The sequence below is a fragment of the Plodia interpunctella genome, chromosome 12, assembly GCF_027563975.2.
Source record: "Plodia interpunctella isolate USDA-ARS_2022_Savannah chromosome 12, ilPloInte3.2, whole genome shotgun sequence".
NCBI lineage: Eukaryota > Metazoa > Arthropoda > Insecta > Lepidoptera > Pyralidae > Plodia > Plodia interpunctella.
In genome coordinates this window covers 8,245,630-8,273,514 of record NC_071305.1, presented here as the reverse complement: position 1 = coordinate 8,273,514, position 27,885 = coordinate 8,245,630, and the positions used below count along the sequence as shown (strand labels likewise).

Here is a 27,885-nt window from a genome sequence, read left to right as displayed (position 1 = left end):
TATCGTCTGCATAAATTAGTACATATAAATAAACAAAAATATTTATATATTCATGGAGAGCTCGTAAATTAAAAATATCTTTGCATGCAAAACATGAAATTAACTTTTTACCTGTGGGCAAGTCTCTTTCGAGTCCAGCGTGCACGCGATAAAATTATCTATATTCTGAGCAAAAGTGGTGCTTTTGTCGTGCGCCAAATGCAGCGCATACGCGCGCACCGCCGCTCCGGCCCCGCGCCCCGTCCGGCCCCCGCGGAGCGCTCGTACTCTGCCTGCAGCTGAAAATAAAAATAAAATAAATTTCCAGGAAAATTTTGAGGCCTCGAACATGAAACGAATTTTCTAATGCTGGCCATACACTATCGGCAAATAGTTTGCAAAACTAAACTTTGGCAGTTTTGACGTACATTGATATTTTTTCTTTAAAAAAAAATCTGCCATATAGACTCCGTTAGAGTTACTTTTTGAAACCAGTTGCAGTAATAAGAAGTGAAAAATGTTGATAATTTCAGATAACGATAATATTACAAAAATCAATTTCACGCAGTACATTACAAAATTCAATCATTGATAACGTAATACTAGTAACACATTGTACAAAGGAATGAGTAATTTCATTGTTTCAATTGTTATCAAATCAACATGTGCAAGATAACAGACGTCCTTTATATCCAACTAGCTGCGCACCGGGGCTTCGCTCCCGTGGGAATTTCGGAATTAAAAGTACCCCATGTGTTATATTCTACCCGAGTACCAAATTTCATAACAATCATTCCAATAGATTTCGCGTGAAAGATTAACAAACATACATAAATCCTCACAAACTTTTACATTTATAATATTAATAGGATTTGCAATCTTCATCTTATTGAGCGTGTTATTGCTAACAACGTAAACCTATTTGCAATGAATGTAGATAACTTTATGAATGCTGTGCTACTGACTCGATTAATTTGTTGCATTATTTACAAGGTTTAAAATTTGCTTAAGGTTTATTTACGCAATTATGTACCTCACAATAAATTACTTTGGTCTAAATAAAACCTTGCGCAATTTCTTCTCTGTGTATTTTAATACAATAATTAATTACTTCATTAATCGTGGTCTCCTTGTGCATTTTATATTTGTGTTAATAGTATATGATACACGCGATCAATGCACTTGTGTCTCATGTGAAACTTTTAGATTTGACGACAAAAAACTTCTATCAAACACTAGTGCTGTAATATTTCGCAGGCGTTGCTTTCTGTATTCGATGAGGGACGTGGTAATATATCGAAGTTTAAAACCTATTTTCTTTATAAGTTAAATGATAATGAAAGTGTCAAAATTTGTCCAGAATTAAAAATGTGCACAATATTACCTACATAGATAACTCTCTGTAAAATTCGACGCCTGAAACATCAACTCTTTAGGTGTTTCCTTTTCTTTTTCCCGCTCACAAGTCCATAGTTTGCACAAACACTTCCACAACTTTGATATAACACTAGCTAGCTTCTGAAAAGGACTCATTTCTTTTCGTTTCTCATGTCGTAATTGGTCGCAGTGACAATAAGGTGATTTTGCTTCAACTGTAGATTCTATTCTGTATCTAGTTTTTGCCAATTTAGCACACAAAGCCTTCAGTGCGTCGGCTTTAGCCAAATTTTGTTGGAATTTCGGCTCCATTAGTTGCTCTTTCGTAAGAAACACCCAGTCACTCTCCAGCACGAATGTTTCTAAATTATCACCATGAAAATTTCTCACTGTAGTCAACGCATACAGCTCTTCCTCCGGTGGAGATTTAGCTCCAGAATGCTTCAGTTTCTTCGTCCAATCTTGGCTCGGTCCAGGCTTCTCCAAAGCCCAGTCTCCAGATTTATCCTCTTCAGCTTTTCCATGCAAGGTTTTCTTCCACTGATTAGGTCCAGGTGTTTCCGACGGCTTCGCGGACCTTCCTCTGAACAACTTTTTGAACCACCTCATGTCCGATAGCTCTGCGGTTCCGCCCCGCGTGCACGAATGATTTAAATCTGTAGTTTCGCATTCACACGCACCAATCAGAAGACAGAGATCGACTGTATCGTAAAACACGCCGGAATATGACTAACAATTTCGCGGCACGCGCAACCTTAAGGACCTTTGACCCTCGTAATAAATTAATTATTTACATTTGCACAGATAACGTATTACGCCGTGCTCTCATTGTGTTAAATATTAATTATAATGATAATTGTCTGTGTTCTATTGGCATTTGGGGCGTTATATTGATATCGCTTCCCGGAATAGTGTAGGGCCGGTTATTTAGGTAAGGGTCGCAGTAAATGATAATATAATATTATTCATAGACATAATTGATGAAAATTAACAAAGACAATGTTATTTGACAATCGACTTTCTCAATGTCCAGTATTATCCCAACTCATTACAAAAAGCGCCAACCTTTTTATTAGTTCGGTAGCGTCAAACATTTTGGGAAGAAACTGGGAAAATAGATATTGGGCATAAACCCATCTTTGTCGGTTTTAAGCTAAGTACCTACCTAAGTTTCTTCCCCACTTTTTCCTGTACTATAAAGGATGTTCGTTTCATTTCTTACCTATATTACATATTACATATTACTATGTATTATCTATTGTGTATATTTTTAGGTCACAGGAAATTGGTCTGTGTAATTTATTTATTTTATTTCTCTTTTTTGGTTTGTCAATCCAAGAAAATTTAAAAAATCATCACACCATCATTGTTATTCTTATTAATTTGAGCAATTATATCAAGGTGTCGCAATAAAAGATATTATTTCATCTAACAAAAGTAAACATGCCTCCGTACCTATATTTATTTAACAATCGTTAGACTTACGTAGCGCCGGGTATGTAAATGGTGTTTACATAAAACATGCAGTCAACACATGCCGCTTGACAGCGAGATTAGCTGCAGATAACTCCAATATACAAAAGTGAGAGTAGAGATAATCTCATACTCTGTTTCCTGAACAATTTTTTGCACAGCAAAATATTCAAGATTAAATAATTTGATGGCGTTAAAAAATTCGAAGATTTTATGAAGCACTATTGAGTTAGACTTGTGACTTCTACTCGCATGGATATTACAATACGGATAAAGGAAAAAACCTAAAACCATATATGTAAGTACTTTAAAAAACAATTCGCTGCTCGAGTTCAAGTACCCACTTGACTGGTTTTATTGTCCATTGTCATTTCATATTCAAAATTGTTGTAACGTGTTAGGGTAAGGTTATATATATAGTTTAAAGGCAGAAAAAATAAAAAACTTGATTTATTCATTGAAATCTTACCTAGTAGAGGGTCCAAGCGGTCCCTAAAACTTTTGGCGCGCGTCGCAGCGGCAGGACCGCGTCTGGGGATCGGGGACTCCCATTCTAACGGCTCCTCCTGTTATAATTGAAATAAATGTTTGATAATATTTTTTTCGCTTAAAAATCAAACCTTGTTGAAAATATTTATTCAACTTGACGTCAATTTACTTAAAACTAGGTCTAAGTACTAAAATAAACAAATCTTCTCTCTCTCTGGTTTTCGTAAACATTTTGGGAAACGAAAATAATAATTAAACTGTTTCTGTAGCTGAAATGTATTTTTTTCTTATCTAAAGGTATATATTATTATGATTATAATGTTTTGTATCGTGAACTAACCGGTTCGTAAGTCTGCTGCCGATTAGATGGCGGTATGAGGCCATCCCACTGAGAACTATCCCATGGCTCCGAAAACACGGTGCCATCATCGCTCGCCTGTAAACCAATATAAATTACAATTTACAAAATATTTTCTCATCATATTAGGGAAAATCTTAAAAATAACTAAAGAGTACCTATTGGCGATTTTTATGTATCGATTGTATTAGAACATGAGGTCCAGCCAGCTAGGTGAACATCACAATCGTTTGATTTTGACAGCTGACAGGATAATTTATATTATCACGAGATTGTCTGATCATTAATTATTCAAATAACACTTGTATAGGAAAATCTAATTTCGAAATTATTGGAGAGGACGTTATGTAAACGAACGTTAAATATCCGATAAAGGATTTAATGATTATTTCGAAATACTTCGATGACTTATAATATCTATGCTAACAACTGGTGTGCCAGATTTTTCAAAATTCTCATCGACGGAATGGAACAGGTAAGGAAAAATACTTGCCTGTTCCGACAAAGGTCTGAGATCGTGAACATTGTCGTAGCATGACGCTCTGGGGGGCGACCGCACTTCTTCTGGAAGCGCCAGTGGCTCCGAATTCAGTCTTAGCTCGGGGAATCTAGAAAATTATACAATTGACTATAAGTCGGCAAAAAACTAATAAATAATATCTTATATTATTATACAATAAAATAAATAATAGCAACAGTAAATTGTTGTAAAGTACGTAAAAGTTGATTATGTTAGTTGCTAATGCACACTAACCAAAAGTTCATAACATTATAATAGTTTAAAATAATATAAATAATTCATAATAGTTCACATGGTTTTTCAGTCCAAATGAAATCTGTATTAGGTACTTTGGAAGGGAGTGGTGAGAACACGGGTAAAACGTCAATAGAGCCCACAGAGATGGGAATTTCGTAGGTCACGTTTAGTAGTGGAAATGAGACTAAATATTCATAAGTTTTGCTATTACCAGTTTATAGTCCTTTCCCTTGATTAACTATTTGGAGAAACATCTGCGACAATCTATTTTTCTTTTTTGCTTCCAGACCAGCATGAAATACTGGCATTCACAAATTTAATAAAAACGAAAACGAAATTTAAAAAACAGGAATTTCAAAATAAGAATCAATGGAAATATTATGTACCTCTGTGCCACAACCTGGTGCACCGTCAGATGCTGGGCTCCGTCGTCGACGCCGCTCAGTCTGCTCTCTTGTTCCGCCAGCGACGGGAATGTTCCACTTTCACTGTTTGCACATTCGTCGCTTTTGTCTGTAAAATATGTTTTTCGTTTATCAAAAATGATATTTATATTACGCAAACTTTTATTGTCGTCAGAGAGATATTTGCCGATAACAGCGTGAGATAAATCAATTCTACTATCAGTTACTACGTCGAATAAATAAGAATTGATACATTTCTACAGTGTAGTGAAATATGAATTACAAGTGTTCGTTTATAACCTATTAGAATGGTGAAAATTCATTTGTCGAATGGATCCATGAAAATTGTTGCTTTTTTGATATATATCAATCACATTGATAGTTACATTTATAGGAAGGCTTAATGGCTATCATCCTTAATTCATTGGTATGTATACAAATGATATGTATACAACATTGGTGTACCTATAATATACAAAGTTTATATACTAGAATATAATCTTAAAATGGTGCAAGCAAGTAAATGTGCTCATAAAATGAAAAAAACCAAACTACTTTGATACCCAGACTACAAAAAAAAAAGTTTTTTAAAGCCAAAACCAATAAATAAAATTTTTCTTATGCTCTTTAACCTGAGTTGGGCTGGCTTGTGAAATCGTTATCAAGGAAATATATTGATTTGGTAGTTAATTGAGAAGAAAAAGGTATAATGATGGTGATTTTTGATTTTGTAGCGATGTTTCTGTATAATAATAATAAAAAATTGATATTTTTTAAAATACGAAACGATTTCCAAACCAACCAAACTATAAACTTAAACTATAAACTTAAACCCAAAGGGCGTGCCAACAAAGCGGACCCAATTTAGATTTTTGACTTATGAGCACTGACTTATGAACTCCCAACTGGAGTCAACGGTCCAAGTCTGTTCCTTGCCTGTGGGGGGCTTGGCTGCGACTCTCGGGGGCTGCACAGGCTTCACCTTCGGCTTGTTGCGGAGGGAGACTAGGTTGTCCACTGAGGATGACGTGTTTGGTGATGAAGCTGGAATGCGAAGTCATCGCACATTATTTATATCTATTTATATATTATGTTGCTCCTTGAAAATAATATATAAATAACCCCAAAGCTGGCATTACGGGTTTTGCTATCGAATCTAATAAGTCAACAATTGAATATCAATATGCCTGAGCAGTGGTCGGTTTCTAATGATCGAGCGTATATTGATGATTAAATAATTGATGTCTAATTATTATAGGTTCGTTAGTTCGTAGATAATAAATGAAAGCTTTTATGACTTATTATCAGCTGCTATAACCATTAACTTCTTAATATAATCAAGGAAATAACTACTAAGTCAGTGCAATCACCATAAACAGACATCATTCTATAGGACACTCTAAATAGACTAGGTCTAATAATTTGTTGTTTTGAATTGATGAATACTTACGAGACAGCTCCTCAATACTGTGCATGTCTCTCAGCGGGTAGTAGGGATGGTTCTGTGGAGGTTCGGAGTACCTCTGGGCGAGGTTTACACCAACTCTGATCAGCTTTCGTCTTTGCACTGGAGGCAACGCCGCCTGGAACGATAAAAATAGAAAAAAGTTAATTACAAATGTAGGTACATACTGCGCCTTGAGATGCTCCTAGATAATGCTTTCTTTATATTTGTTTCACTTTCATTAATATATTTATTATTATAAATTTTGATTATATTTTTGTTATTATCCATTTTGGTACCACTGATATTGTCTCTACAAGATTTTTGTGGGAATCGACTACTCCACTTACTTGACTAGTAGTCAAAGTGCAAAATTACTTTCGGTCACATTTATATACTAGACTTCGTGGGAATTTCGGGATAAAAAGTATCCTATGGGTTATATTCTACTCGTGTATCAAATTTCATAACGAATGTGAAAGATTTAACAAATATCCTACACATACATATATATTTTCTTAATTATAATATTAGTAGGATTTTTTTTTTGATGTAATTTAATACACATATACTACGAAACCATTCTGGTAGGTAACATAACTTACTTCATTAATTGCATCTACAGGATCGGCATAAAACGGACTTCCAGCATTATCTTTATCCGAATCATCTTCAATTGGATCCTTAACACAATCTTCCAATTTTACAGTCTCCATACTCTCAGCACTACAATTTTCTCTTTCCCTATTCTTTAAAGCTGCCTCGATCTCTTCGGTTAATTTCTTATTCATGTTTATTACTATGTTAAGTTTATCCGGCCTTTTTGGTACAATGTCCCCCTTGCTATTCGTCGTGGCTATAATCTCATTAGACCCATTGAAACTCTTCTTCAAAGAGCTATCTGAAAAGTTCTTTTTTTCATTCAAACTTTCCGTTGAATTAAGTATGTGAATATTTTCCTTTTCTAGCATAGATTGAGTACTTTTAGCTGCATTCAATTTCGCTGTAATGAATAAACAATTTTTATTGATTATTATTTAATCAACAAAAATAATTGGCATTCAATTGAATGCTATTTTTTTAATACTTACGTAGTGTGTCCGGCAGAAGATCTGGTCTTTTACTTTTCATAAAACCATTATTAATATTATTATCGTTCTCAGACTTTAAAGGTTTAAATGTCGAGCAATTGTTGCTTTCTGGTCCCCAAATATCTTCGTAATCTGACACTTTATCCATCAACGAACTTCTGTAATACACGCCTGGAGATTCTAGAATATCTGATTCCTGAAATTTTATTTTGAAAGGATGCACGTTTTAGAAAAATATAGTTGATGATAAAAAATAATAATTTTAAAAACAATTTACAGATATTTAAAATCAATTTCAGTTAAATATTTTACACCGTGAATATCGTGCTGTTAGTTAGTGATAACTATGATAATAATAATATGACAAATATTTGCATAACAAATAGTATTCATACATATAAGTTACCTCCCCTACCTGATAATGTCTGGACTCCTTTCTCAGGGAGTGTCTACTCCTCCTCGATCTACCAGATGGTGTAGTGCTTGTCGTATATGAATTGGGAGATAAAACTTTTTCCCGATCTTTACCCAACATTGGGGAAACAATGGAGTGATTAGAAGTGGGAGAAAATACATTTTTACTAGACACTGGGGAACTTCGAGATAAAGGAGAAAAGATTTCGCTTTTATTCGTTTGACTGATTGGTGAAAAGACACCGCTTTTAGAAGATATTGTATCATTAGACACGGGCGAGTTGATTTGGCTGGTAGGAGAAAAAATGCCACTGGTGACAGAATTGGTTCCGTTGGGTGAAACCATGTGATTTGGAGCGAAACTATTACTAGACTTTGTGTAACTGTTAACGATTGGATCGACAGATTCAGAGGTATTCGTTTGAGATTGTGGTTCCGCTGGTGATTCTGGTTCGTTGGTATTTGCCTGCTCCATTTGTCTTTTGAAACTCCCGTGCAAGCTAGCTGTCATTGCGTTAATGCACTCTCCTTCAGGTGACATACGATGCATCATATTCTACACAGGAACAGGAATAAGTTTCGGTCAGTTAACATAATCGTGACTCACAATATACATTAATTAGTAACAGGTTAGAAACATTGACAAGCAGAACGACCACAAATCATGCGAAGAGCAAACTCGCCATGCAACATTGGCATTATCTTACCTGTTCTCCATCAGGATCTGGGAAGGACTTCCCGGAGTCCGTTATATTGAACACCGAGTCTGTGCTGTTATTGTTGATGGTATTAGACGCAAGCGTTAGTTGCAGTCGGTCACTTTGGATGCTTTCATTTATTTGATGGTTGTGTATTTGCGTGTTATTGACACAGAACGTAACTGTTGTCGTGACGGTTATGTTTCCATTCTGTGAAGCCTTGTTAATTGGACTGAAAGCTTGAGCTTCTGATTTTGGAGATAGGGAAGGTTTTGTGATAGGCGGTTTAGCCCATCTAGGCGGAGGCGGTGGTGGTGTAGTTTTGACGTGGTTTGAGGTGGGAGAATGTTGTGTGGTCGTTGGGAAAGTGTGGGGCTGTGTTATATGAGCCTGAAAACAGGTGATTAAAATTATCATAATTTATTAAACAACGCCAAGCTGTAGCAATTATTTAGAAATAAACTTACGGTACTGGACATTAGGTTCAAAGTGTTTGGTGGGGTTGGCCGTGGTGCTCTAATGAAAGAGCCACTGGGTTTCGCTGGTGGGGATGGTGGGGTTCTTCCTTTGAACGTGCTAAAGTTTTGACTTTGACTCGGTGGGGACCCTGACGTGTCGATTGGTGACATCTTTAGAACTACGTTTTTGTCTTTGTCTGGGCTAAGTACACGTTCTCTTGTATTCGTTCCTGTACCTGTAAGTAATACGAGCTCAGTTCCAACACTATTTCATTTACTTTTCTTTTATTTCATCAGAGTTAAATTAAACGAGTTTATAACACAAGATACATGACGCGGAAAAGTACTTATCCACAATGTTAGCATATTAATAAAAAAATACCACTATCAATACTTACTGGCATTAAAACTGCTAAGACTAGATCCAGTATCCGATGGAGTGACAGCCATGGGAACCACTCCGTTTGCTAGCTGACACGGTGACAACAAATTATTGGGATTATTCTTTGGGTTCGCCATAGGGTAACCCCAAAATTCTTGACCGAGTAACGTGAGAGAACTAAGCTGCTGTCGACTCTTGGCTTCTCGAAGCGCGCGTGGCAGTTGAAGCTGCACTGGTAACTCATCGCTGGAATTGAAAAAAATTAACAATGAATACACAGAGTTATATCATCATCATTATTCGGTGGCGCAGTGGTAAGGTTCTTGCCACTGAACCGAGAGGTCCCGGGTTCGAACCCCGGTCGGGTCATGATGGAAAATGATCTTTTTCTGATTGGCCCGGGTCTTGGATGTTTATCTATATATGTATTTGTTATAAAATATAGTATCGTTGAGTCAGCATCCCATAACACAAGTCTCGAACTTACTTTGGGGCTAGCTCAATCTGTGTGATTTGTCCTAATATATTTATTTATTTATTTATTTATTTATTATATTCTAAACCTATTTTATTCACTTTTCCTGGTTCTGTTCAGATAGGTACCTTTCTTTTAGCCATATGGTTCTTGATACATTCTATCTTTTGTTTTACCTTGCTCTACTTGTCTTCTACTTTCTTTCCATTTAATTTCATGTACTCACTGAATTATTCTCCTCCCTTCTCATAACATGCTCATCATTTCTAAGCGTAGGTACCTTGCCAGACTTCTCCTCAAATATTCCATTTTATTTATATAGTCGACGTGCATATTAAAGATGATACGTACTGTCAAATCGTTACGTCTTCAATGGCTGGATAAAGATATTAAACGCCAATTACTTTAGAAAAAGCGAAGATCACTAGGTTAAAGAACATATGACCGCCTATAAAACGCTGTAGGGTTGATATATAAAGAGTAATATTACCAGCACTGCGAGTAGTGTGCGATCAGCTCGGGTATGTTATCGAAGCGGTTGTGCGAAGTCTCCAGCCCGATACGGCCATCCGATGCCTGGATGAGATAGTGCTCGATGTACGGGCCCTTGTCGGCTGGCAGTCGAACGCTGATCGCCATCGTGTCGGGCTGGCTTGACTGACGGACTACGAAGTTCTGGAATCATTTAATGTTCGTCCGTCAATCATGTATCATTGTGGATATATTTTCGAGTTGAGCTTAGAAATTGTCAAAAGAAATGAAAACACTGTGATAGATGAAGGATATAAATATTTCCAAGTCAAATATGCCATGAAAAAGCAAACCCATCTTACTATAATTAAAATGATAATCGACGATTTATTTTCATTTTTATTTCGAAGGCCAGGTCCATCTAAGGCTCGCTTTCCTGATAACAATAATATATTTCGCCAACTTCTCACCAAAAAAACTACCTGTATATACAGGTTGTACGACAGAGAAGGTTGGCGTTCGCGAAGATAGGGCACTATACTTAACCTCAGCAGTGAAAATAAATGAATGAGAAACTTACCCCCTCCTCCTTTCCTTGCAAAAGATGGAAGGCCCCAGCCCTCTGGATTCCAGGAAGGAACCAAACTGGATGCGTCCTGATCAACCTCTCCAGAATCCCGATGTCACATGGCGGCTGTTCCTCGAACCCTGACCCTGAGGAGTCCACGGAGGAGCAGTCGCCTCGCGCGCCTTCACCGTCTGATGAGAGGCTTTCTCGGCTCTGTGGGCAAAGAAAACAGTGGTTTTATTTACATCATGTCTGTAAGATTGAGGCTAGGCAAAAGCATTTCAATAGATTTCTTCCAGTCAACCAAATATTCCCGGGATAAATCCGCCGTTGTGCGTTTATCATTTCCTATAATGTATAAGACGTAGTTTCTTATAATTGTATGTACGATAAATATATTACAAATAAACAAGAAGGCAATATTAAACTTAGGACCTATGTAGTAAGAAAACAATGTTGGAATTATATAGAAAGGGTCACTATGCCACATGACTCCTCAATGAGGAATACAAGTAGGCTACACTTTTACATTTTATATCAACATTTTGACTTTATGTTGTAATTGAAATCATCTTCAAATAGTTTATATTGAGTATGAATCAAACTTCTTAATGTTTCAAACTTCTTCATTCTGAGGTGAACCCTTTTATTATAATTACGCACGTCGAATCTATAAAGTGGAAATGTTCCACTAATTACTGTACCCTTGGTTCGCTCGTGAAACGTAATAGGTAAATATTAACGTATGTACAATCAACCGCAAGTCATTTTGCCTCCATTGACCTCTATGTGGTTGTTATAACGGCGAATTTGCAATGACTTTGGGTCTATGTGTAAGTTTGCTCGTGAAATGTAATAGGTAAATATTAGTAAGTCCCTTTATGTGAGACGACTGCGGGTGGAACGAGCGGCGCGCGATTAATGTGGTGAATCCGGGCGAGGGGTAATGAATGAGGAGATATAGAAAACATTTTTATAACACGTCATATAAAGTGTTTAGTGTTAACTGCATTAAAACGTTACATTATCAGAAACTGATACACATAGAAAAATAACAGATTTAATTTCAATCACGTACAAATATAATGTACAATAAGTGATATTTGTATTCTATTGTAAATATTTTTATTGGCTATGGTTGAAAAAAATATTTCTATAATTTCAAAAATTTGCCCAAATACTGTGGTATCTTATTTGTTTCTTGTTTTAAGTATATGTTGTCAAACTAACAAATTAGTTGCCAATCAGATGAAATCGTGAAAGTGTGATTTGTTATAATATTTACGAATCTAATCTTAAATCGCATTTGTATTTTAGTGCAGATACATTTCGAAGAATTTAGACGTAAAACAGTCGAACAGGGACAACCCGCTTTCGCGCGTCTTCATCGAAATTTATCGAATGCAGAAACAACTGGAGATTATGTCACACTAGATAATTAATGTTATTACAAATTATTGTAACTTATAACTGCTATAGTAGTTACAACAAAAAAACTTTTGTGTCTCGTTGAACGATTACGAAGATGTTAAATAGACTTCAGAGAATAGATACTAACGAGCAACACAGATTTTAGTGCGGCCACAAAATATTCACAACGATATTATTTTTATGCCAGAATGTATAATATATACCAGTATGTGTTTGTGGTTATTTTGATGTGTGAGATAAATTAATGTATTTTTATTGATAATATTTTATTTTATCCTCTTCTTTCTCTGATCTAGGATTATAGCACACTCGGGGTGTTGCGAGAGAAGCGGGTTTAGAGACTTAGTGCTGGGGCTGTGAGCCTTCCTTGTACCCACCCAACTGTGTACCTAGGATGTTAAGATTAAATTAAATGGGGAAGTCAGTTTGTCCGCAAATCAAAATATTATAGGGAAATTCGCTTAAGGGCGAACTAAGAAATCTTTTAGTTTAAATAAATATGTGTTTTAAGACTAAGTATATAAACGAAGTATACGAAGAATTTACTTGACTATAATGAAGAAGGTTGAAATTTAGGCGCAGAAATATGACTGGACTTCACGATACACAAAACAGCTAAATTTAAGTCTTCGTTCTAAATTGCCTACAGAGATAAGTATATAATTTTCCTCAATTTCATTTCAATATAATTAATAATTACTAGATATAATAAATTTTATGATTTTTATAAATTAAGTTAATAAAAATCGAGTCCCGCTTTTTTTTAAAGAATTGGACGTCGAAGTACGGCACCATGTGGCCGCAAAATAAACAACCCTCATTTATTCAAAAGACACGCAGAAAAGTAGAAACTTTAATACATATTTCAAATAAACCGTGCTTGGGCAATACTTTCCCAAGAATTTCACTTCAAAGACCTTTGTTCAAGAACTCGGAAATATTACGCGATTCCCGCAGAAGAACCTCAAAGGGGAAGGATGAGTATTTTATTATATTCTTTCTCATTTCGGCTGCTTATTCCTTGTTTATATGCCAAAGTTATAGTTGCCCTTTTTATAAAACGCGGTCAGTGAACCCTAGATATTGGAGAATTCTCATATTTTTACGAATTTGATATAAGGAATGCCAGCGACGACCAACCCTGGATTTGCAGTGTATTTTGTATAAAAAAAATAAAATTAATAGGTAGAAGAAACTAATTCGGGAACAGAAGCAACTTTGGGTTTCTAGGAGAGTCTTTAAGAAAAAATAAAGAACCTTTACATTCGCCTTTTTCTAGAAGATGAAAGATTTCGAGCGTGTTCTCAGGACGGCAATTCATTTACCTATGGTAGATATAGGCCTCTTCCAATGATTTTTAATAAATTCACTCAACGGGGGCTATGGGTACATTATTTTGAATAGCGGAACACCTAGGTGAAGCACTGCGGTGTTCCGCGGGTCAGAAAGGAGCACTAAGCTTGTATCTCGGATCTGATGGACACACCATACCCAGAACCGCAGAGGAACATCAGTGATCTCAAGTACAAACATTTGCCTATTCTGTAAATCGAACCCGGGAAATAATATTGATCTTTATGACAGTATGATGCAACGATAATTTCGACACAGACAGACGTAATATTTTCATATCATATCTGTCACAGGTATCAAGCAATATTTAACAAACTATAGAACGCTTTATTGGCCATCGGTTCTCAAAAACTTGCCCATTGCCAATTCAAAGCTATTTCAATAGAATAAAATCATAAAAAAGACATTTCGCTCCATATGCAAATCAGTAATAACATCTAATATTCGCGCAGCTCCATAGGGCACGTATTAATATTCATTGTCCCGTCCCGTTAATAACGTTAAACCCTGCGCACCAAATTAAAACGTTCACATTTGCAGCCATTCGTTCCAATTATATGTATTAGTATGTTAAATGCAGTGAATGAGGGGTATCATGTTATTGGGAAAGCTTTAGATTTTAATCTGATGTTTTGCTTTATAAAATAAAACTAGCTTTTGTCCGCGACTTCGCGTAAATTTCCTACGGGTACAGTTGTTAGGTAGATAGGTAAGTATGTATAACCTTATGTCCTTCTCATCATACTTCAAACTACGTTTATGCAAAATTTCAAGAAGATTGGTTCAGTAGATAGAGCGTGAAGAGGTAACAAACAAACTTATTTTCGCATTTATAATATTAGTTAGGATTAGGATAATAAAAATAAAATTAACACTATTTTAAGTATTTAACTACTCTCTGTCATATTAATTGATGGTTCCTAGTTTCATTCAGCGCTGTTACGCACCCAAGCTAAAGTAAAATTTACAACCAGTCGCCTGCATGATGTCAACCCTCCTTAGGAATGTTATTGTTGCCAATCAGATGCCAGGCTATGTTATATTATGTTACTTTGTCCATTCGTACAAAATACACTGGGGAGTATCAAGTGATCAATCTAATTCTAGGACGAAACCACGCGCCATTTGTAAATAAATATAGTCACAGTTAAAAATTTTATATGAAAAATAACGTCCCAGAATAAGTTTTTAAACATAGAATTAAATAAAAGCAAAAAACAAAATACGTTTATAGAGTCCGTTTTCGTTGTTAGAGTCCGTTATACAAAGCATTTTATACAAATATTTAATCATTCCTCATCCCAGACAGAAGTTTAAAATTCAAAAAGTTGCATAATTTGCTTTGTCGAGATAAACCATTCAGTTTCATAATCTCGGAGCTTTTAGTTGGAGCTTTCGTTTCTGAAGCTTTCCTCAGAATAAATTAAAGTTGTGGTTTCTTGAGAAAATTAATTTAGATTCCCACGCTTTCTGTAATAGGCTTTTATCCGGTTAGTTGCACCAGTCAACTTTGATGTTAACTTTGACCTGCGCGTCGCCGATTAGATAAAATGGCGATTTTTGTGTCGTTGTGCGCTCTGGTTATAGTTAACGTCAATGTTGGCTGCGGCGCAACACACATTAGACAATCTCTGTGGAGTAAAGGTTAACATGTTAGGCTTGCCACTTCAGAGGCTATAAGTTCGATTCAGCGTAAATAAACAAAATATAATTGTTTTGATTTTGCATGCATATACATGTACATAATATGGGTTTACATTATTTTCTCATTTAATTAGGCACCGAAAAATTTTACATATTTGAGAAGAAAAATGTGAAAAATACTGATCGCAATCCCTTCTCAGTCCAGGCATAATTTGAAAGTCCATAATAATTACTTTCTAGCAATTCTTATCTTCGCATTATAACACACAATAAATCTTATTACATGATTGTCACACATGCTTTTTGAACAAAGCTTAAATGTTCCTGCTCGAATCTATATCTTCATCTCATAATTTAAACAATAAATCTATTACAGTGCCAATGTTACCACAACTATTTGACCCTACCACTAGATTATAAATTTTACTTTAGCTATAAATCCAGGGTAACAATAAACAGGGCGGCCCAGTGCATTCCGCACAACTAAAATCATTGTGTGCTGAAATGTTACACCTCCAGAGCGCTATAGCGCTTTGTGTCCTTGATGTATAGCGTCGAAAGCGCTTTATTGTGTCGGTGGCGGTATTAATTTCACATAATACATTGCCGGCATGTAACTATGTGCTAGGTAATAGATGAGCTCAGCCACTTATACTCGACATATCGGAAAAGTTTAGCGATAAAGGGTGGGCTGTGTGGGCGGTATGCTTGAAAACGGGAGTATAAAACTATTGAGTATGAACCTGAACCGATTATTTAGTATTTAAACTTATATCGTACAATGAAAATCCAAACTAGACGGTATTACCACAGATTACATAGGGTATTTATTGTATATGTGATTACGTACGTTTTACTTGTAAAACTATTTCCTATTGCGTATTCGAAGTTACATTTGTTTATGTCCCAAGCTCTCATTACAGATTTCTTGTTTGATTTAGGTTGTATGATTTGCCTGAAGGACTGGCAGGGTCATTAGTCTCATTTGTGGACAAAAAAGTACCTTCTCTTAACCAGATTACAAATAACAAGTAGTGTTTTCAAGAGAATAGTATCAGCTTCCAAAATATACCATCTCATAGTCACGTCATTCAAGCCAATAATTAAGGCTCCCAAAGTCCCCTAACAGCAATCTCTTAAGGCGCTCAGCTGCACGGCTCCATAAAAATATACAGCTCTTGTCGCTCGCTATAACAGTTGACTTTTACGCGACTTCGGTAAGTGCACGCAATAATTAGTGTACAGAATGTTCACCTTTAATTGCACTACGAATAAAACTGGCTGGAGATGAAAATATTCATATTTTTATAACTGAAGGATTTTACAGCATCTACGCATTTTAATGAAAGTTCTTATATTACCTTTGTTTTATGAATAGTAAAGTGATAAACATAGTTTTATACTTAATGTAGGTATTACCGTTTAGCATCTTAACTGCACGACATTATAAATTCTTTATACAATACATTAGAAAAAAATAAAATCTGCAGGACGAATTGTCTTTTGAGACGAATAGGTATACGTATACAAAAAAATGCTGAATTACTTACTAAAGACAATAAAAATCATCATGGAAAAATCGGGCCTAACAACGAATCGTAACAGCCATTCTAAAGTTCCCAGAGAAACTAGCATTTCTAATAGACTAACGGATACAAGGATCAGTTCGAGTTGTACATCTGTACTGTCATTATTTGAAGTTAAGTAGCAAGTAGCAGTAGCAAGTGGTCGCACGTGCGAATGCGGTGTAAACGCGGCCGGGCTTTTAGGTGCGAGGAGACACCACCTGCGCTCTGTGTAGGGAAGTTTTAATGAGCCTCGGTATAAGCAGAGATAATAATGTCATCTTAAAACTTCATATAGTCACTATACATTTTTAATTATGCCAAAAAAATAAAGGCTTAATATTAAAAGCTCAAAATTTAATATCATCACCAAGGTTTGCGTTTATCCCAAAATATCAATTATTTATGGACGTAGTTAGAAACTCCAATTATTCCAATTCATAGTTTATCGTATTCTCTCGCTCTCGCGTGCAATGAACCTGGCATAGACAAAAAAAAAGAATTGCCAGAATTTATTAATAGATCTTTTTGGATAAATTTTGTGTTTCAATGTTTTGACTATGCACTGATAATAATATCAGTAGTAGGTGCTGATAGCTCCATTTTATTTTTTGGCATAATTAAAAATTTATGATGTACAAAAATATCATTTTTGACACAAGCTTTTATTGTAGTCAGAGAGATGTTGTTGCATTCAATGTGTGACGTGCAGTATACCGTTGAGGAGTTCTCACGTCTGGAGCCGATCCTAGGTGCGCCATCAGGAAATACTTATCATAATAATGCATCGTCATCCAAACAATTTTTATACACGTTTATTGTACAAAATTTCTGCTCAATCTGTTGAAGATATCTGAATTTAAACTTGTGTTGCAAGATTCTACCCGAGACATAGGGAAATAGCGACATACATTGCAAGTTAAATAAAAGTTTATAAAAAAACTAATGTTTCCTGTTGAGCTCCGGCCGCGTTAAAATATATGTTTGTCATACAAACTTTTATCCCCATTTTTGTTCTCTGCTCAAAACGCTCATAAGGATTTTGGAAATTAATTTATCATTAACAATACAATGCCATCCAATTTAAGTATACAAAATTATTTCATATATTTGTCAATACTGCAGAACCATGAACCGAAACAGGCTAAGTACACTTACAAAGGAAAAATCTTAATGACGGGTGCTCAATTTTTCTCCGTGAATAACCATGCAAAGAATTTTCCTCGGCTACGAATAACGTATTATATAGCTGGCAACACATGTTCAGAATTCAGATATGTAACTTTTAATGAGCTGCTTAGTCGAGCGGGAAGATGTATGGCTGCCAGCAATTTGTAGGGAAACTTATCCAACGCAGGTGGTTTACTGGGAAATCTTGGCATTCTCCTATAAAATGTACGTGATTTCTTTAGTATGCTTTCTTAGTTGCGTTGGCTCGTATCAGTAGAATAACTAAGTATTAGACTTCTAAATGTTCTGACTATTATGGTGTCGGCAATGGCCGATTTTGATATTGAACTTTGGAACTGGTAGTAGTATTTTATACACTTCATATAATATATAATTTTCTGCCATTTATTTTGACTTCAACTATTACGATTATATAATTGGGTTTGAATAAAGAATCTTATTAACTTATATTGAGGGTACCAAAACAAGCTTTCTTATCTGATTAGGCAAGTTGCGTGCGCGCGAATCTCTAAAGAAATATCATAAAAATAATATTACAATACATCATATTATATCTCTCTTTGTCTAACTAAAATAGTGACGCGAAACAAAAAACGCTGAACCTTGACATCTCAAGCCAATCAGGAGAACAAACAGTGGGGATGCTGCAGAACTACGTAAGATCACAAATTAAATAAGTTTACAGAAATAGCATTATGCCACTAATATTATAAAGGTGAAATTTTGTTACTTCTTCACGTACTAACGATTGGACCGAATTTTATGAAAAAAAATATGACATTTGGTGTTGAGGTAGCTATACCTTGGATTAACACATAGGGTACTTTTTATCTCGAAAGTACGCGATTCCTGTAGGATTTAGTCAAAAAGCCTGAAAGTTAGCGGCGCTTACAAAAACATACGTTTTTTTGTTGTTGTTGTTTTTTTTGTAAGTTTTTTTTACGCAGATAAGCGCAGTGTGCAACAAGTGCAATAAATAGGCTATGAAGTTATTATTTTTTTCTTAAATTCATCATTAGCAAACCTTTATATACATTCAAAAAACATTTTCAAATATTAGTAATAATGGAAAGTATCCTTTCCTAAACTACTAAACATACTGAAAGTGAAGTGAAGACCGAAGTGAAGACAAAATTCACGTTGTAGCCATTTTATTTGTACATCGACTTTTATTTCTGACCTCCTATGATACGATTCTGATGATAATTTATCTATCTACGAGTATATCTCGAAAGGATTTAACATTGATAAATTATAAAGTTTGATTTTAAATTGCATTCCGGTATTTTTGTACTCACTTTATTTTATGCTATGACTCACCAAGGGTGGAAATCAATATCACCCAGACCGAACGATCGAAACGTCGGCGTTTCTTATATAATTAGGTTTTATGATCCGTAAAGTAAATGGATCGTGATTTATATGCAGCGATTGTGGTACTAACGGCCAATGCTTTATCTCCCTCTGTTGCGTCAACGCAGCGCAACGCTGCATACGGTATAATAAATTTTAGATGTAATTTTCATATAAATAAATAAATAAATATATTAGGACAAATCACACAGATTGAGCTAGCCCCAAAGTAAGTTCGAGACTTGTGTTATGGGATACTAACTTAACGATACTATATTTTATAACAAATACATATATAGATAAACATCCAAGACCCGGGCCAATCAGAAAAAGATCGTTTTCCATCTTGACCCGACCGGGGATCGAACCCGGGACCTCTCGGTTCAGTGGCAAGAACTTTACCACTGCGCCACTGAGGTCGTCAATATGCAGAATTAAATTACCGAAAAACCACACTATTTTTATTATATAATCTATCTAATAATAAAATGATCAAGCCATTTTGTATTATTTTGTTTGCCTTTGTTATCAACGATGTTGATTGTTTAATTTATGAACGAAATAATTTATGAAACATACCTACTTAAGTGAGAAGAAATAATTAAAAACACACTGCAATATCAACGAAACTAATAGTTCAAGTTATCCTTAATAACGTATTCTAATAAACTTTCCGATTATTTCCCTATAAAATAAATAAAATGCCAAAAACAGAACATACATTTATAACATAACATTTATAATTTCTCAACAGTCATCCAAAACCTCGTATATAACTATATAAAAAATGTTATGAAAATGCCATAACTGGAAAGCTATTGTTCAAAAATAATCGATTGCGTACAGGATGCAATTTGGCGCAGACTTTTTTTTTGCTATTTTTAATGTGCGACGATTATCCCGCCCTATAGCGTAGGGCGCGGCCACCCTGGTTATAGTTCCCTGTGACAATAAGAGCCATTATCAACTTGGAAGTAAGCTAGACAGTTCTTAACGGTTTTACTTTATCATTTACTAGCTGTAGTCCGTGACTCTGCTTGTGGAAAAAAGTGGCCTTCACTATCTTCGCACCAAAAATCACAAGATAAAATTTATTTGTAAAAACATGAATGTATATTATTTGCAACTTACGACCCTTTTCGGCTCATGCCCATAGTTTTATGATAACTATATTAAATATTTATTTATTCACATTAAAAAAAAAACAAAAAGCCTTGTGACTGGTTTATACGTACAGTACGTAAGTATAGTGATCTAATGAAGGATTTTCAGATGCCACGACTGCAGATTATATAATGAAACAAAATATTACATTAAGTTTTAGTTGATAATACGAATAATCTGTTGATTTTATTACTATGTAAATCTCTCCATATACGGTCACAAATCATTTCTACAGCCGTATTCAAATTTAAATTAAAAACGAATTAATATTTTCAATTAGTGGCGAAATCTCCATTTTGTCGCACAATCCTGATAAATGGCGGCGTGGAATTTCATTATGGTATCTTATCATTTATTTCGATGTAAAATAATAAGGTTACGGAAATAGGGCGGCTTTTCCTGAAATAATAACCACCAAGTTGTTACTCTAGCAACTTTACTATTAGTTACTTGTGACTGCGGTGCTATTATGCTATTATATCAATGGCTATAACCTGCCCCGTCCCTCATACCCCTTCGATATGGGGCCAACGATAGAGCGATGAGCTTGGCCACAAACTTGTCGAATATCCTTGAAATAATTATTCCTACTCGACTGTAAGAGGTCAGAAATATGAACAATATTAATTAAAATCATAGTGACAGTCGAGACATTTGTTACAAAATTTTGTTTTATATGTAAACAAAAATGAAATATTCAAATTGGACTAAGTATTAATATGATATCAATTTATGTTTTGGATACAAAACATATAATGTACTTTCAAATTTGGTTTCAACTCAAAAATATTAATGAGAAAATTTAAAAAAAATCTGGAATTGAGCATTTTATTAAACATACAAGAAGAAGAGCAGTATTTTCTGTAAATTCTTCAATTTTTCTTCATTATGTCGTCTCATTCATACACACAAATAAAATTTAATTATTATACGGCTATAAACATTTTCATAGTGCGACTGTTTTAGTGGGGGTTAGAAGTTTTCAGCTCGGAAGTTTTAATGTCAAACATTAGTGTCAACTGAAATACTAAAAATTATGATACGAAATAAAAAGTCAAATAAAACTAAAAGATGTTAAATTAATATTTGGTTAAAATTGTTGAACAAAATAAATATATCATCGATTATTTTAAACCAAGTAAGGTATTTAACCGGGATTCTTTTTTCGTTACCAATTAAAACTTTTCAATTAAAAGCCATAACATTCGACATTAGTTCTAAACTAATTTACCTCGGCCATTAACAAAACCTAAACTCCCGGCTATAACAATTTAGCTTACCATAACAGCCCTTAACTTGGCCAATGTTTAAATTTTCAAGTTTCACAGGGTTATTCACTATGACAGCAAGAGAATGAGACAGAGAATGAGACAGATACCAGATGAGAGAGATACCATATAGAGCTGAACATAATTGGTTATACTATTTTATTTTTACTTTACTATGGTAGTAATATTATATCAAATGTTCATAACATAACGTTTTTTTACTCATAATATGTTTTTTTAAGTTATCCTAACTAATAACATAAATGCGAATGTAAGTGTGTTTGTTTGTTGATTTGTTACCTCTTCACGCTCTATCTACTCTTCCAATCTTCTTTAAATTTTGTATAGGTAGATGTAGTTTATAGTATGGAGAAGGACATAGGGTACTTTCCATCCTAGAAAATAAATGTTCCCGTGGAAATTTTCGTGGGTGAAGCCGCGGGCAACTGTGGTTATAACGTATAAGTAGCGAATGTGCAGCGCCTAGGGAAACCATTACATGATTTTAGGTGTCATACTGTTTAAATAATTGCATATATAATTATATAATACTTATACGTTGTAACCACAGTTTGCATATATGTTGGATAAATAATAATACAAAATAATCCTTGCAAGTAACAAAAAATGTCGTGAGCCCTACGAATGAATGCAATTTTTTTCTGAATAAACACGGGAGCCGTTTTGTTTAATCCTATCCTAACTAATATTATAAATGCGAAAGTAAGTTTGTTACCTCTTTAGGCATTATCTACTCAACCAATCTTCTTGAAACTTTGCATACATGTAGTATGAAGTATGGGGAAAGACATAGGGTACCTTTCATCCTGGAAAATTAACGCGGGCAAATGCTAGTAGTGAATAACCCGCTTCACACATCGTTCCGGAAATTCCCGAAAATAGGCAGTTACTCTCACCCGGTCACTCTAATGGGTGAGGGCATGAAGGCAAGATCGTCAGTATAATGATTGTTATGTGTTAAGCCTACCCTTGTGCAGGGGATTCTATTACGTGTCATGGGAATACTAATTTGCTTCTGCAGATCATTACAATATAATATAAAATAGGGTGTAAAATTCTTCTAAATATATATAACATTATATGAAGGTATGGGTAACATTACTAAAGCAACTGGACATAGTTAATCATGATTAATTATCCTGTTATGATGTTAAGGTGCTCCCACATAGCGTGTTACAAAATGTTATATAACACATGTTGTCTTTGCCACTCTTTTGTCAAGAATGTGTTTAAGAAAAGGGACAACAAAATGTAATTAAATTATAATGGTTCCCTGAAAAAAAAAAGGAAGTTAGAAGTGACGATTCATGCATAGATAATGCTCAGTAAAGCGCTCAAATGATAGCGATGAAAAAGAAATAGCTATTATTAAAAATAACTTGTATCTGAAAGATACACAAACAAATTAAACATATAAATATTGGTACATAATATATTCTCAAAAGATCAAATTATGTATAGGTATATGTTTAACATGAAATATTTACGCTATGCTAAATATGCTGCGACTACCTAAACGCATTAAGAGAGGGACTAGATTTCTATAAATTAACTTTAAAACATTAAGCTTGAAAGCCTCTCAAATTGGAGTATATCTACAAAACAGTTTGTGTGATCTCACTTTAAAACTTTGAAGAGAAGTTAATCAAAGGGTAAGATCAAACAGTTGGAATTTGCAAAGAGCTGTGTGATAATTAAGGAGATTAGTTGAGATCTGACTTTGGTTACGGGTGTGAGGAATTCAGAAGCTACGTACATTACATCAAATAGAAATAGAAAAAAATAAAACGAAATAAATAAAATTTAAACTAACTATAATTAATATGGATTGCCAAAGTAACTTACATAAAATGATAAATTATCTCAATGTTAGACTAAGCATAACGTACGTAATATTTTTTCTATGATTTTAATAAATATACGGTACTAAACACGCTTTTACGTTTCATACTATGCAAATCTTTGTGAAATTCAATAAAATCCAAACTGGAAACGCATAAACACGATCACACTTTACAGTTTAGACAATAAAATCTTATACCCCATTGGCGCAGTATGGCGGCGTACTGAGGGTGCAACAGCTTTCAAGTATTCACAAAGCTACGCCCGCAATTGACTGCGCGACATAACACCTAGATACTTGTCTGATAGTACGTTTCAAGTATTGTGCGTGTTGTGTATGTACATATATTTTTGAAGTAACTTCTTATTTTCATGTATTAAATTTACTACCACCTATTTCTTCAACAAAAATTAACATAAAGCAAAAGAATAAAATTTGTAAATATTAATTTAGCTGATATACCTGCTAAATTTCATAAATATGTATTATGGAAAGCTTACTATTTGAAAATTAAAATAGAAAATACAGAGTAATTTAATGCCGTATAAAGAGAAAGCAGCTACTAGGGATGCCGATGACCATGCGAAGTGGAGAGGAAAAAGATGGAAAGTAGATTGAGTGAATTTAAAAGTTACAGTTTAAATAATTTAAATATTCAAACAAAAGGAGTTCTAACATTGGGCACCAGATGGAAATTACTACAGCATGAAATAAAAGTGCAAATGTAAATCTGAACTACCCTCACTCAAAGATACCGCTCTCAGCAAAACGGTATTGAACACCGCAAATTTAATATCGAATGGGAAAATGTTGCTCTCTGTAGCATTCGCAACGACAAATTGATGTTCTATTGATGCATCCATTTGCCGGAAATGAAAGAATTCTTTTGCGTAGTACAGATTTGACATCGGAAAAGCGACGGTAGAAATATGTGCTGAATGTATAACGTTTGTGTGAATTACGCAAGTTGTGATATTGTCATTAATTTTATGTGTCTCGGAGATAATGTACTATTAATGATTAACCTTGATAAAAGCATTTATTCTGTCTCTCTTCCATCATGTTCCCGGTTTCGTTCGTGGCTATGATTTGAGGCAGGCAGAGGTCGACTCAAAAAATAACCTAATTTTTTAAAAGATTTGGGTGTGATTTTACAACCGGCTGCCTGACTAACGTCAATCCTTGGAAATGCTATTGTTGCCTATTAGCTGCCCGGGACGATGTGTCCCTTAGTCGCCTCATACGACGAGGATATTAATTGGTCCTAATCTACCATACGCCACACGATAAAAGCATTTATTGATCAGGTAATTACCGAATAATAGTTATTTTTTATGATAAAACATTGCAACGCTAAACTCAGTCCAAAGCAGATAAAGTTAAAAAATAAATTTAAAATGCGAATAGAGATCCCGTCGCAGTGACTGCAGTTGGAAACCAGATAGATGCAAATACGGGTAACATTATTAAAGTAAGGAAGTTTGCCGACCAGGGAGACCCGGTACGCTTCATTAGTGACGGAGGGATTGTTGATTTACCAAGACGCAAAGAGAGCGAGAGCAAAGATTAAAAGAATCACTTTGATAGGTAGAAGTTTTGATTCAATATTGTTCAGAAGGTAATCGACTGAGTAGATTTGAAAATGTATATTCAGTCAGCGGGTTTTTGCTTTTATACGGGCATTTTTAAGGTCAGAATGATTTTCTAGGTGTTTTTTATCATTGATAGCAATATTTTGATAACATTGGAAACTTTGAACTGTTCAAAAATATTTCATAACGGTAAAATTAAAAATATACGGTAGAAGTATTTGTACGGTATATGTAGATAATTTGAATTTTATTACGATTTCCTCCTTTCAATAGATATAAGTCTAGCAATATATCAATAGTATTGTATATATTTCTATCTTTATCTAAAAACTATAAAATAAACTTACCTGACTAAGACTGTCTCCCAAACTGCCATCATGATCCACAGGCCTAAACAGATGTTCTTTTAGAGGCACATCTTTTCTCTTCCGGTCCTGCGCTTCCCGCATAGCTTGACTCTGCAATCTGTGGAAAGGTGGGATGAATAAAATGTTATCGATATTTTTGATGGCATAGTAGCCGAAGTAGGTGAAATATTCGGGTTGATGATGATCCCACAGTAGCAACCCAATAAGTGTATTGTTTACTTTTTAACAAATTAGTATATAATTGAGACCGTTTCTGTACTATTCCTGTGTTCCTGAAAAGAGTCAGTACCAATGAACTATTTTAATTTTAATATAATAGTTAATAGAACTGTGAAAATCCTTCACAAAAGATAATTGAGCCAATAAAATAAGAAATTAAAAGATATTCTGAGCTCAGAATAAACACACTCATAATCACAAGTTCATAATCGTACAGAGGCTTTAGCGAACGTTGACGATTTGCTTTTGACTATCGAATAACAGTGTGGAATTGTGACTTGACGACAACCATACCACGACATTATTAATTAACTGCGTTTTACAGTAAAAAGTTTTGATAATGAAAAGTAAATTGCAAATTTACACTAAGGTTTCGTTTGAAACCTAGAGAAGTCGAGCGTGAGTGTCCTTTGTGTCAAACAAAGGAAAGTGGATCCAACGGGAAGTTGACTTGTTTGTTGGAAGGATTACTTATTAGTAAATCAAACAAATTCTACAAGTATCATTGTTACCTTTCAAAGAACTCCCGAGGTTTCAACGGAGGGGGTTCGTCATCAGGCGGGGGTGGAGGTGGAGGAGGCAGCCTCGTCCGAGGGGAGCTCCTGATGAGGGATCTCTCGTCATCTTCAGTAGACCGCTCGTCGTGGTCCGACTCGGAACTGCGGCTGTCACGGCGTCCCACGCCTTGCAGGTGTGGCTCTAGGAATGTGGCATTTCTGGAACAAAACATGTGTTTTGTACAAAAATGTAATTTTTGCCACAAACTTCTATTGTCGTCAAAGAGGTCTTGTTGGATTCAATGCGTGACATAAAATCCATGTCCATACAACCATTGAGGAGTGTCCTTATTGGGGACCAACCCTAGGCGTACCATCAGCTTATCATATTAATGCATTGTCATGGAAACTGAAGCGTCCTGAGAAATTTCGGATATCTGTTATTTATTCAATACTATATCAAATTTGCTCCACCTTCTCGGTTCACTTCTTTCTCTATCCACCCAAAGGTTCATTTATTTTCTTTTTAAATTATAACTTTTCTTAAATTATAACTTTTGTTTCTTCTGTAAATGGTCCAATAAAGAGTTATATTTACATGTTTTCTATCAAAAATATAATGAAAATCCCTGTTAAAAGGAGAGATAAAGATATTCATTTCTCTAAAGTTTACTTTAAAAAATCTTGAATAAAATATAGGCTGCATACAATACAAGATTCGCTATTGGAAGATTAACTTCCTACAATACTCTAGCGACATAGATAGTAGGTACAAAACTCTAGCCATCTCCTGATTGCTCGGGGGAACGTACCATAGACGATTTGTACGGTAGTAAAGTGCAGTAGTGTACTGGTAATATTTTCTAGCGTTAACTTCTAGCCTTTTTGTTATTTATTCATATGATATTTGTCTGTGGCTGTTATTCTGTAACACCGAAGAAAAATCAATTTTAAATTTTAAACTGTTAAAACACATTTACAGAAACTAAATTTACTAAAAGCGCGGCAGGTTGCACTGTACTCGTTTGATTGAAATTAAAATATAGTAGATGCCACTTCGTTTCTTTCGTTTCAGTGATCACATATTGGTCTAAATAAAAATGTCACAATTTCACTTGAAAAGAGAAAAAAGTCACAAAAAGATGATTTCAATGAATGTTTGATGAAAACTTACTAAATATTTTAAATTATATTTTATCTCTAAAACATTCTTTCGTTTAGTCTTAAATAAATATTTTTCCAAAACAAAGCGATTTCGCAGACAAAACGTTCCATAACTTTAGGGGTGCGTCGAACACACTCGGTGGCCGCCGTGCAAAGGTTTTTAATTAGCGCGAGACCACAGCAGACCGAACAAATAAATCTTTGTTAATGTCCCTCTGCCAGCCCTAGACCTATACTGATATTGATTTTGTTCGTCTAAAGGATTTATTGGGATTTAAAACACCGCTAAAAACATTTTAATTTGACCAAAACATCTGCACTTGGGTTGTCCACAGCGGAGGCTTTGGAGGGTTAGATCTTATCAATGCAGACTT

General features: G+C 34.9%; 1 protein-coding gene across 14 annotated transcripts in view; it reads right to left on the bottom strand.

The window, feature by feature from the left end:
• spri (sprint) overlaps positions 1–27,885 on the bottom strand; it is a 212,301-nt gene that overhangs the window by 11,180 nt on the left and 173,236 nt on the right. For 10 of the 14 annotated variants that reach the window (XM_053752375.1, XM_053752376.1, XM_053752372.2 and 7 more), the window contains 17 exons: positions 26,363–26,566; positions 25,611–25,728; positions 10,851–11,051; positions 10,290–10,474; positions 9,341–9,570; positions 8,952–9,178; positions 8,494–8,874; positions 7,788–8,342; positions 7,373–7,568; positions 6,887–7,284; positions 6,288–6,420; positions 5,729–5,881; positions 4,820–4,946; positions 4,170–4,284; positions 3,659–3,754; positions 3,299–3,395; positions 112–278 (listed from right to left, as the gene is read on the bottom strand). In XM_053752375.1, coding sequence (XP_053608350.1) covers positions 112–278; positions 3,299–3,395; positions 3,659–3,754; positions 4,170–4,284; positions 4,820–4,946; positions 5,729–5,881; positions 6,288–6,420; positions 6,887–7,284; positions 7,373–7,568; positions 7,788–8,342; positions 8,494–8,874; positions 8,952–9,178; positions 9,341–9,570; positions 10,290–10,474; positions 10,851–11,051; positions 25,611–25,728; positions 26,363–26,566 — 3,583 coding nt within the window. The remainder of the gene's footprint in view (positions 1–111; positions 279–3,298; positions 3,396–3,658; positions 3,755–4,169; positions 4,285–4,819; positions 4,947–5,728; positions 5,882–6,287; positions 6,421–6,886; positions 7,285–7,372; positions 7,569–7,787; positions 8,343–8,493; positions 8,875–8,951; positions 9,179–9,340; positions 9,571–10,289; positions 10,475–10,850; positions 11,052–25,610; positions 25,729–26,362; positions 26,567–27,885) is intronic. The other 4 variants (XM_053752371.2, XM_053752379.1, XM_053752378.1 and 1 more) reach the window with 4 other exon arrangements.